A 13,055-nucleotide genomic window follows, 5' to 3' on the forward strand; every position below is an offset into this window, starting at 1 on the left:
ATTCTTCTTTATCGTGGACACCGGGATAAATCATGGAGAATTTTTGAGTTTTGAAAATTTGATCCTGATCTTAAAGTTTTGTTAACAGGGGGCCAGGTATCGAGGACTAGTTGTTAATGCCATTCTATGAAATAGTGCTACAATTTTATTTGCTAAGATCACAAGGGAGATTATTTCAGTGACAATCAATTCTGTCTCTTACATAGTGACCTTCATTTACATACCAAAATGCAGATGTATGTGTATATGTTAAGCAGTTGTGGAGGTATACACTGACAATCAAGACAACACAACTACATGTCATTTGTAAATTTAGAAAGCAATAATTAAGTAAAATTTCATATATAAGTGACATAGATGGTATTCAGCAACCAACATATATATGACCTTTAAGACAAGTTTGGAGTTTCAAAAGAATTCCTTCACTACAAAATTGCTCTTAAAATCTTATATGAGTGTGTAGTAAATAACGACTCCACAATTAGTTGGAACCAGAGTGTTTGTCCTATACCCAATAAAAAAATCAAGTTAATGATCCTGGTAATATCCTTACAAAATCCTTTAAATGAAACTTAATATACCTTCTCTTTCCACCAAAACTTTGTTTCTGTAATAACTTTAAGTTCATTATAGAAGCTCTCCTGCGGTCCTTCTCGTTGCATCAGGTCCAGATATTAAAATATAACTTTAACAACCTGTTTACAGAAAATGCATATTGTCAGTTTTAGTTGTTCTATTGTCATACATCACAGAATATATGCAACATGAAAATGAATAACATTTCACCATTAGGAAGTTTTAAAATGGGCAGATCAAAACAAGTACATGAAAATTGCAAACTTATGTTAAGATAAAATCTGTTCATGAGAAATAAAAGTGCAACATTTATCCTCCTGCTGTCTATATTATCAGCTGGTTAAAGCCTAGCCAAATAAACTTATAGATCTATCTCCAGTTATTTCGTCACATGTTTAGCCTATGATGACTTCACGTGGTTAGTAACAAATAAAAAAAACTACATATAGCCATTGTTTTATCAGGGAAATGAAAACATTACAACAATAAAAGAACATGGTTAAACTAGATAAAAGCAGAATAAATTGAATACAAGGTTGTTGTCAGGATGGAAAAGGTTTATACAGTTTGCTGCGAAAGCGGATCTTGGCTCACTTAAACTCGCCAAGATACACTTTCCTGCTCACTGGATAAACCTTCTCCTCACCAACATCAACCATGTATTGTCTATTTACCAAAGCACTGGCTTCAGCAGTAGTCTATCTTTATCACTGAATAACTGATAACAATTATTGCAATAGGACTATAGAAAACATTACAACACTGAGATTAAGTACACTACAGGACAAATTTTTGACAGCTGCCTCTGAGCACTTGACACCTGCTGTTTTGATTATAAAATTCTGAAAAAGGGAGTTTGCTCAAAGACAATGACAAAAAATACAAATGACGGAGATTTACTTTATGCTTTATATCAACATAAACAGTAAACTATGCTCAAGCCAGATTGATGTCTGTGAATCCAAGATACAAAATTTCCATTGCTAAATCAGTAAAGATCACAGTGTCAACCATAAAGAACACAACATTTGAAAAGTTAAGAAAAAAGATTTTCACTCACCTCACTCCAATGTTTAAGACCCTCGTCAGTTAGTGTGATACAGATGTCTAGTGCGGTCCAAATCTGGTTCATATCATATCCTTCCAGTAACTGCACTGCCCACATTCTAAAATATAGCTGTGAAAAGTGTCTCACAAATTTTTATTTATCTGTTCTCGTTCTAATACAGCAGAAATTCAATGTGTTGAACTTAATCTATCTTCTTGATAAGTCAAATTAAAATGAAATGATTCTTTAATCCCCCTATATATTTGTTCTAAAAACCCATATATGGGTTGAAAATTTATGTACTTTTTTTTCAATTTGTCAAGATTTTTACAAATTCTATTTTTTGCACATTTTGTAAATTTTGACATACAATTGAGGCAATTACCTTAGTGGAAGTCCCAGGACCTCGAGGTCCCTTCAATATACTGATGTTCTGTTGAACTTTTATTTTTCTTTCTTAATATTCTAAGTAAGTAATTATGTTTTATTCAGGTGACTCCTATTTAGTCCAATATATTTGTGAAAATTATTATTATTTTAATATTATAATTACGTATAAATCTAAGCCAGAGTTAAAAGACTTAGCCAATGACATACAGTTTTGACCAAAGATGTGTTAAGTTGTTAAATAAATAACTTTTGTAGGTTTGGTGAGCAAACTTTTATGAGAATATCAAAACAACTCAAGTGTATAGACAGTTTTTAAAAAGTTTTATAGTATATTATTTCCTTATTGTGTTGTGGCCAAGTGGTTACGCTTGTTGATTCAAACCACTTATCCCACATCACTGTGGATTGGAATACCGACAGACTTCTTTGACTTCTTCCATGTGAGGAAGCTATGCAGCTAGCTTACAAACGTCGGTGGTTCTACACAGGTGCCTGTTCATGTTTGAAATAATGCACAGAAAGGCACCAAGGTCTTCCTCCACCAGATAAAACTGTATAGTCACCATAAGACCTATACTGTGTTGGGGCGTAAAACCAAACCCTAAAAATATTTCCCTATTCAAATTACATAGATAATTTTTTACCTTTTTTAAGATAAGAATAGATACTTCCTTCTCCTTCATAGTCCAGCAGATCTGAAATATACTCAATAGGCTTTCTCCTGTAAAAATAAAAAAAAAACTTTAAAAACAATCCTGTTGTTTTGTTGTTGATTTTTTTGTCTACATTTTTTTTACCAATTTATCCCTTTTAAATCCACAAATGTTAATGCACTGACCATGTGAAGCTTCGAAGAAAAAAATAACATAGATGGAATTTCAAGAATTTTCACAACTTTCTATATTCAGTCCCTATTTTATGTGATGGAAGTGTCATAGGGTTGAATTATCTGATAAACGCATTATACACGCAAATGATATATACACACTTACACTAACTAAACATACACTATTTATAAAAGTACCTTATCTACATGATTATATACACGTATCTACATTAATATCAATCATACACTAATAACTATAATGTAAAACATTCATAATTACATAATAATAAAGTATAATTGAACACCAAACTAACGTAGATAGCTTATAATGTAGTGGTAGCTTATTGTAGGTGTAGTCAGACCTCCTTATACTTTCGTTCTTTACTGTATTTATTTCGATTAACCTCCTCTCTATCAATAACAAATCAATAACCAATCACTATCGAGTAATCGATATCCGCCATATTTTGAAAACAAATGTAAACAGCCATTTATGCTTTAAAAACTATTATCATCCTTTTTGTAGTTATTTATTGATATATCTACAGGTAAACGTTTGTATTTAATGCCTTATATGTAATTGTGTATTGTATTTCAATTGATCTGAATTTGTATTGTTAATTGTTTGTATTTTCCGTGTGTTATTATTATGTCATTACAGGAGCGTATTTACCATGTAAATATAATAGAATCTGTCGAACCAACCCAGCACTTTCGTTATCATTACCCATTGAGTAGGCCGGCGACAGAAGCAGTGGTGTAAGAATACTTTAAAGCATTTAGTATGCTTCAAAATACCTTAAACACAACTAAAATCTAAACACAGTTATCTGCGACAGAACATCACCATACTTTGGTGAGAGTACAAAATCAATTTTAGCCCCTGCGGTCCTGACCAAAACACATTCAACCTCAAACGCCATCGAGGATTACTTACTCAAGATAGCTATACATAAAGGTATGGTTTTACTATTAAACTGGCAACATAGAACATTAAATATCTTGTATTAACCACAAACATGTAGTGTCGCCGCTGGGGCGGCAATGGCCAAGTGATATACAATGTATGCGTCTTTTCTATTGGCACAACTAAAATAAATAAAAACAGTGAAATATTTGTCTTATCATCATTCAAATGGTTATACAAAATATTTGAAAGAAATTATAATACAAACATTCAGAATCCTTACTACTTATTATTTATTAATGTATATTATCAACATCCAATTCCTGCACCATTGCACATTGATTGTAACGTATGACCATCAAATATAATCACACACTGCTTAAGAAATTTTATCAGACTTACCTAGCACTATGTTCAATATAGTCCTCTTAGTGCAATTACTGGTTAACTCCTATTAAATTGATAGTGACTTAACTCGTTACTGCATTAAGTGACAGTATGTTTTCTCTAGTTAAATACTCATCCAAAAACCGTATAATGTATTGGAGAGTTCAGTGCTTTTAAGTTTAGACAGCTTGATAGTTTATCATATACATGCACTGAAAATGACCGCTGAGAGATCTAAAACCACATATATAAAAATAAGCAATTCTAGGTCAAGAATCTTATATATTCAGACTCTAATAAATGTAACGTTTTTGTTTGCCAAAAACCATTAAATCTGTAATGCCACAGTATGCTCTCTTTTTCATTGTCAAATTGAGTTGCAGTAGATTCTACAGTATTTCAAAAGTTTGAGTATTAAAGATAATGAGAAATGTTTAGGATGAAATATAAAATCTGTTTAAAATACAAACAAACACCCTTTCATTTTTGTCAAGAGAGGGTATCTGACACATTCTGAAGGATATTTATAGAAATTTCTGTGCACCAACTGGGTATTAAATATTCATTTAAAGTAGAAAATGAAATTGAAAACAAATATGGCAAAATATGACCTTATAATTTCTTTACTGTACTTCACTAATTTCATTAACTAATACTGAAATTCACCAATTAACAGTATCACAAAATATCAGTTTTCATCGAAATTCAAAAATTGGGCTACCAACAGTATAGAGCCTGGTCAGACTACACAGATTTGCAAGCTGGCCTGGTTCTATACTGGTGGTAGAGGCTAATCACATTCTAAGCAAGTATATTAAAGCAGCATACATCTAGATTCATACTACTTTCCATGAACATATTGAAAACATAGAAATATACCATTTATTGTTTTATGAATGTCAATGAGAAACAAGGTATAAGTTTTAAAACTTAGCAAAATATCTTAAAATAAAGGCCCCAGGAAAAAATCTAAGTAAGTAAGTAAGTAAGTAAAGTAAAGTAAAGTAAAGCAAAGTAAAGTAAAGTAAAGTAAAGTAAAGTAAAGTAAAGTAAAGTAAAGTAAGTAAGAGGCTACACATTTGGTTTCCCAATCTTCCATGTCGGCCTCTAAATAACATTTTAACCCTTACCCTCATGAGCATATTGTGAAAAATTGCCATTTTCATTGAAAAGCCTCCTGTTACAAGTTCAAACTGCTATGAAACTACAAAAAATGCTTAAACACTAATCAAACTTGGAATAAATGTTGCCTGGACCATTGCCTTTGTAACGATATGCTAAGTCTTAAATTTCCTGTCACCATGGCAACGAGGGAACATCTCAAAATTGCCACAAATCACTATTTTGCCTTGATTTTTTCCATCAAATTTTTTTTCAAAGTGCTGCAATTTATCAAGGGATTGAGATAGAGACATTGGCTTTTCAGCGTTGGTTACACGTTATCTTATGATCGACCTGGGGTCATTTTTAGCCTCTCACAAGTCCAAAAGTTACTTGGCAATGACGAGGACTACCGCCCCCCCCTTCACCTCCCCCCCCCCCCCAACAGAAGGGAGCACATTCCCCTTCTGGCAGCCCCCCTGATGTATCTTTTGGATGGCTCATTTTTTAAGCAACATTTCTCAAACGAAAACATGTTACAAATTATTACAAAGGAACATGTTCATTAACTTTCAAAAAAAGATGAAAAACTTATAATTTTTGCTTTTAACACTATCAATTCCTCCATACATAACATTACATTATTACCAATAAACTCGACATGGAATTCTTTTAAGTCTTGTACAATTTCAGTAGACATACCCTCTCTATAGCAATTACCTCTTTGCAAAAACACTGACAGTAAGACTAAACAAGTAATTTAACCCCTATACAGAAACCTCCCTCAGCAACAACCAAAATCTTTGTCTCCTGCAGGGAGTTGCTCTACAAAGGTTGTACTGTACCTACTTGTTATTTATACCACTAAAACTCTTTCTGACCCAGGCTTCAAGAGTGTCAAGACTGTCTGTAAAAAGATAAGGAATTTAGGTTAATTTAATTAATTTGTTTCAATACATGAATGTTATAGAAGTCACAATGCTAGTTTGCACTACCCTACTAAAAATTGCAGGACTTTGCACAAGAACTATTATATTTTTCCACAACTAGCTAAAAATTTCTCCTTATACATTAAAAGTGTCTGCAGGGGAGAATGAAATGCATATAAAGTGTCTTTAATCTAATCATCCGGGGATGTCAGCTAGAAAACTTATAGACTCAAACAGGTAAAATCCTATACTATTGATTGTACCACTGTGCTTCTTCGATAGGAAATGCAAGTATGCAAAATGAAACCACCACATGAATACCTTTCTTAGATAACATATTTTTCAAATACAAAAGTATTTTTTCTTAAGTTTTATTTCAAAATTTACTCTATTTAACTAATCTGGGGTGAATGTTTCTTTTAACAAGAGCTGTTGGCAAGACAGCGTGCTTGGCAATCAGTAGTTTTGGTGATACAAACTTGCACCAGAGACATAGATAATAAATATATCTCTGCTTGCATGCAAAATCTTAATAAAAGTACGGCGCCAACACTGACGCCTGAATGACTACAATAACTTTCCATATTCTTCAAAAATTCGAACTTAAAAAGCCTTGAAAGGCTTGTATAAACTAATCCCACAGATTGTGAAATGTTTTAGATGATATTAATCCTTACCCCTCTAATTATTCTAAATGGACTTTCCATATCCACAAAACAATTCATTGATCTTTTAGGGGAAAATTACAAAATATTTACTGATTAAATTGCGAGCATTGCAAACAAAAAAATGACATGACTGCTGATCTTGGTCTACACAAGTCGCATGGGTAAAGTAAGCTGCCGGAAACAGGCCAAATATCTGACGATGGTAAAGCTTGATTAAAGTGTCTTAACAGATACTAGACATACGTTTTGAATGTACAGAAAGAGTCATATACTGTGCTGTATAATATCTGTTGAAGAGGTCTCTAAGCTGCCCGTATACATCAATGCCTTTCTCTGCTGGTGTAGTCTTTAATCGTAGAAAAAGATAACAAATGATGTTTTTTTAAAAGACTATAAAATACAAGATAAGTGGCAGGGTGGCCGAGTGGTTAACACATCGGACTGGTAATCTTAAAATTGCTGGCCCCTGCGAGGGGCAAGCCATTGTTTCCCTGAGCAAGAAACTTTACATAAATTGATTAGTACTTGTTGTTTCCAGGAACGGATTCGAAAGTGTTTCAATAAGCTTTCAGCTTCCAACACAACCAAACTAAATAAACTAAAGACTAAAAAAAAAAACATTCCAAATTTAAGCTCACATGATAACAGAGTAATATTTCAAAACTGGTCAGTTCTGTTGAATTTGGCATCATTAGAGAGTACCTATAAAGTATCAAGCATGTACCAGTGCGAAACAATTTGAAAGAACATCAAAGTCATTAAAGTTGCTTAAAACAACAAAGATGACCTAATCTTATTTTATATAAAACCATTACTATACCATTCATTACATTCATTTTCTTGCATTTATCTCTATATCTCGAAAAAAAATATTTAAAAAATCCTAATTGTTGAAATCATGCTTCTCATTTATTAGAGCCGGACTATTAATTACCTTGAAACAAAGTTTAAAAAGTGAAAATGTTTTTTTAGAATTTTGCGGGTGAACAATTACAAAGTTTTAATTTAATATCAATCATACTTACTGGACTTTTTGAAAAAGACAATTTTACACATTATATTCTTTAACTGAATATATCTTTAAAACTGCAATGATATACAACAGAAATTTACACCTAAATACTTGTTTTTCAGTTCATACAATATACATTTGTATTTCAGTATTAGAAACAGACATACAAATATTCCCTACATAACATAAAATGTGAAGTGATTTTACCTGGCAGAAACTTAGACATAGGGTTTCCTTGTTTAGCTGTAGCAATCAAGATATGGTGAAGTCTGTAACTATCACTAGAAACTGTTCTTTGAAATTCTGTGGAAAAAAAACAACATGTAGTATATGTATACCCCATATGATTTTCAAAACAGTGAATTACAGCAAACTACAAAGGGACATAATTCTATCAAAATCCATGACAGAGTCATGCCTAAAAATTAAGGTGATAATTATTATAAAGTAAATTCAAAGTTTCCAAGCAGCACATTAATAGATTAAGCCAAACTAGATATGCCTTAATAAGACACAATTGCACATTCCATTGTTTTGTCAGTCTATGGCCTGACAGCATGACATTCCCACAACAGGACAGATGGACAATGACAAAATTTTATTACCCCCAACCCCTAGGTGGGGGCATCAAAATGGTAGTGAAACAAAAAACTCAATCAAGATGATTTGATGCTAATGATACTTTTCATGATGAATATGAAGATATACAGCATTTTTTAACTTAAAAGTTAAATCAACACTAAAGGAAAGGATAGACCCATCAAGTCAGGCTACAAATAGCATCTCATCGCTGACGACAGCTTCTATCTCTCTATCAACTCTATCTTGCAGCAATAATGGTCCAACAAAGAAGTGAGCAAACTTGTCCAAAGATTTACGAAAGGCGTCCTGCTCTACGTCAAAATAGAAGCATGTCTGTAATATAATAGGATAAATCTGAACAAAAATATTTATTACTAAAGTTTCTAAAACAGAAATTATTCTGGCGTATCAAACAGGATTATCTACTGTGTACACAAGTGCTAGAAAAACCTGTCTTTGATTTGATAGTCTTATTTTAGGAGAGATAAAGAAAGGTAGAAAATCTAACACCCTAGATACAAACTTACAGTTCACTCCATATACAGCAGTTTTCAGACAAGAGTACCGGTATGTAAACATTACAATTTAGCTTAAACATATTTATTTTAGCTGGATTGCGAAACAAGGTCATGCAACTTAGTCACTTTCAAGTCCACTTCCTGGATCTAACCACTACAGCTGCCATATGAGAAATCAAGGTCACGGCATGAATAGGGCTCGAATACATGATCCCTCGGTTGTAAATTATATCAGTAATGGTAATTTTCTGGATAAGACATGGCTGTATATTTCAGGAATAAAACTTGTTTACAATAAACTGAAGAGAGAACAATAACATAATACCCCTGGGTTAGACCATGGAGTCTATTCTAGTATATAGATACAGCAACATTTCTTTCATTCGTAAGTTCACCGTATGCTTTAGTTTAGAAATAAAATGTGTATTTTCATTTTCTGTACTTTTACTGTAAAAAATTATTTTTCACTGCAGTGAAACATATGTTTTGAATTTTCACTGGTGTCTTGCCAGACTACTTTGTCTTATATTCTACCAGTACACAAAATGTAAGGGAAAGACTGTCAAATTGTAATGTCTAAAAAGGAAAAAAATGAAAATAATGTAAATAATAAACAGAAAATTCAAGTTTTTTCTATATAAACATGATTTATTTTCATCATGTTGCATGAAAATTATCATATTTCATTTGTGGCTACTGCCACTAATGAAATATTTATTTTCATACAAATCGATGAAAATAAATCATGTATTTATAGTAAAAGCTTGAATATTCTCTATATACACAACATAATACCATCAAATGCTAGAAAGCTAAAAGCTTTTATAGAAAGTCCCTCCTTGGAAGCTTATTCTTTATTACTACCAACGCAAGCAGTTATACTGGATTACCTAAGCCACCAGTGTAGAGCTAGGCCTGTATGTACGGAAGTGTACTCTGACTAGAAACTATACTATTGGCTGTTCAATTTTACTTATATGTGTATGATACAAGTCCCACTTAATATTTCAAATGGATTATTTCAAATCAAAGCAGGACAAGTTCATAATATCATATCAACAGGGTTAGAGGTGCAACAAACAGGAAACTTATAAATATTTACACTACAGTGAATGCTTCAGCAAATGTTTACCAAAATTGTCTAAAATATACATGTTTTCATTTCCAGTAAAATAAACAAGCATTTACCCTTTTATGATCAGTCCAAGCATTTGTATAGCCACCATGTTTTGAGAGGTAATCATCAAGGGCATTCTCCTCTGGGTACTTTTCACTTCCCATAAATACCACTGAAATATTGTCATATACTGATCATTTACTGACGAGATTAATTCTAAATAAAGATTAAGCAGTGATGCTGAGTCAAAAATGCTCATTGAAATACTTTATATCAACATCCAATATCTTTATGTTTGAAAATGTAACATTTGTTTGCTTAAGTTTAATGTTAGTTTGATTGTGTAGGAAGCTTTAAGCTTATAGACACACTCTCAAATCCCTTCCTGGGACCAACAAGAACTGAGCAGTAAAACTAAAGTTCCTTGCTCTAGCATACAATGGCTTGATTCCAACGGGGTTTGAACCCAGACAGCTACAGATCCTTAGGTAACAAGTCTGACGTGTTAACCATACGGCTATGTCACCAAATTTGTCAGTTTTTTTATAAAGATCAATATATATTTCACACAAAGTGGGAACTGTATGAAACATTATTTGACAAAAAATATAACAGATCGTGTACGCAGGTGAATGTAACTTGATGAATCATTTTAAACTAACAAGTTTTCAATTTATTTCATGCACTTTAAATGATTTTAATACGTTTTCTCTGATTTTTATTGTGTTATGCAATCAACATATAAAATCATATGAAAAATGTTTAAACATCAGGATCACTTTCTGTTGTAAAAATATGGTAAAATGAAGAACTTATCCATATCAGGCTATATATTTTAAACGGACATGTCCATCTTTCACTTTGAACAAAAATCATAATTATTTCTGAAAAAAGGAAGAAAAAAAGTACTGACTGAAATGCAAACAGTGCATAGACTATGATTAAATGACACACATGTAGCACGGGTATAATATATGCTGCCGCAAGCAGGCTAAGAGATAAATTTTGTACTTACTGTGCTCAAGAAAGTGAGCAAATCCAGGGATATTGTCTGGGTCGGAGAAACTCCCCACATTATGTACAGAGCAGCTGCTGACTACTAGAGCTGGGGATCAAAACTGCGTCGTATCCTACAAAATGTAAACAAACGCCGCCATTTCGGAACGAAAATAGTATGTTTTGTGTATAACTCTATTTGATGGAAATGACTGAAAACAAAATATGTGTATTAACACGCTCATCTATTTTCCGCTTCGTTCGGTATATGTTGCTTGTAAAACTATTTTGTGAAACAAAAGTTATAGCGAACTTGCAACTCGAAGCGGTCCAGAATTCTTTTGAAATTGTGTGGATACGACGCAATTCATATTGCTTTATCTGTCGTTTTTTCCTTCAAATCAATTATACACTCGTTTCAGAGTTCACTATAAACTTCAAAATATAATTTTGCACCATTTACTAAAATTTCATTAGAAGAAATGTTTATTTTCCAAGAAATAAAAATTTGTACGGAATGATACGACGCAGTTGTATTTTTGGGCAGTCTTTGCAACAGAGATTATTGTGGCAATATATGTTCATTTTACAGAATAATCCCTTGCGTTAGATAAAAACTCACATCATTCGGGGTTAAAGCAATGCACTGATACTTTTGATTATTTAGAATGCATTATGTCATGTCCATTATAACATTTAATTTGATAGTTTAGATTGCAAAGCTACTTTTCAGTTAAGCATGAATATGTTACTTTGTTAATCTTAATATCTGAAATAATTGCTTATATTTTCCTGAATGTTCAATATTATCTCTTTTCTTTTCTCAAAAGTATAGAGGTCTATCAACTTGAATCACAAAATTCATTTTGGCTAGCTACGCTCCTAGTAGACTGACTGCTTGTTTGTGGTTTTATTTCAAACTTTCACTCTACACTTTAGCTTTACTGAAAGTAATTAAGGACCTCAGGTGAGCCTTTGTGCATTATATCAGGCAAATTGTTGCTCCTGCAGAGAACCATCGACAATTTAAAACAAGCTTGATAGGTTTTCCACACGAAAGAATTAAAATACCCTGGTGGTTTCAAATTCACAGCAGTTCAGTGCAAGTAAACATAAACAGCTCGGCCTCATTTGGACAAACCTGTCTAACTTTTTTTCTTTGTTTTTAAATGTTAACCATGGTCTTAAATATCAGCTTGCAAATAAGCAGTATTTTTTATAAACTTCTGGATTACAAATATTCGAATTAATCATAAAAAATAAAGTTTAATTTCTTGTTGAAATGAAGTTTTTTTTTCTTACTCACTTTTTTTACTTTGATATTTCTTTTAAAAAAGTATGTGTCAGTGGTGTGAATAGCAGAGAAATTTTCAATAGGGGGTAATCCTTTTTGAAGTCATTTTATGGATTTTTTTGTATTGTTAATTGTGTCAGACAAATCATTATCAAATTAAAATAACACTTTAGAATTTATGTTAAGATGCCATGTCTCAAGTCTGTGGAAAATTCAATGAAGATAATCTGACCAAAATTTTCTTAACCCGGCTTCAATTTTAAACATAATGTCGCGTATATATCTGTATCAAATCTATCGGTGCACTAACGGACACTTACCTTACAAAATAATTTGTTGTTTTATCATTTGTAACTGGATTTTGAAAATCTAAAGTTTTCTAATGAAGACGAATGATACTTTAGTGCGAATATCTAATTAATATCCCGAAAATTCATTCCGTAGACCTGTTCTCATCGTCGATTAAGGAATGCAATGCGACAAAATCAGCTGAACAAAAACTGACTGAACGAAACGCATACCTTACTTGCAGCTTAACCATTTATAATATAATTTTAAGAATTTAATGTTCAGAATGCATGAGCAGTTTCATAATCATGTATTTAAAGAGGAAAAATTCTTTATTTCAAATACCGATTTAAGTTTCAAATAATAAAGCTTATCTGTTCTCATCGATTATTAAACAAATAATACAATAAAATTGG

At 32.2% G+C, this 13,055-nt stretch overlaps 1 protein-coding gene across 1 annotated transcript in view; it reads right to left on the reverse strand.

The window, feature by feature from the left end:
• The window catches only part of LOC132720095 (nardilysin-like), a 37,190-nt gene that overhangs the window by 21,785 nt on the left and 2,350 nt on the right, over positions 1 to 13,055 (reverse strand). Inside the window, 9 exon segments of the mRNA XM_060704082.1 lie at positions 582 to 695; positions 1,637 to 1,742; positions 2,643 to 2,735; positions 6,085 to 6,142; positions 7,082 to 7,185; positions 8,039 to 8,156; positions 8,642 to 8,759; positions 10,133 to 10,233; positions 11,077 to 11,166. Of these exon segments, the coding sequence (XP_060560065.1) occupies positions 582 to 695; positions 1,637 to 1,742; positions 2,643 to 2,735; positions 6,085 to 6,142; positions 7,082 to 7,185; positions 8,039 to 8,156; positions 8,642 to 8,759; positions 10,133 to 10,233; positions 11,077 to 11,166 (902 nt within the window).

The sequence above is a fragment of the Ruditapes philippinarum genome, unplaced genomic scaffold, assembly GCF_026571515.1.
Source record: "Ruditapes philippinarum isolate M1 unplaced genomic scaffold, ASM2657151v2 ctg1627_1_1_1_1, whole genome shotgun sequence".
Lineage (NCBI taxonomy): Eukaryota > Metazoa > Mollusca > Bivalvia > Venerida > Veneridae > Ruditapes > Ruditapes philippinarum.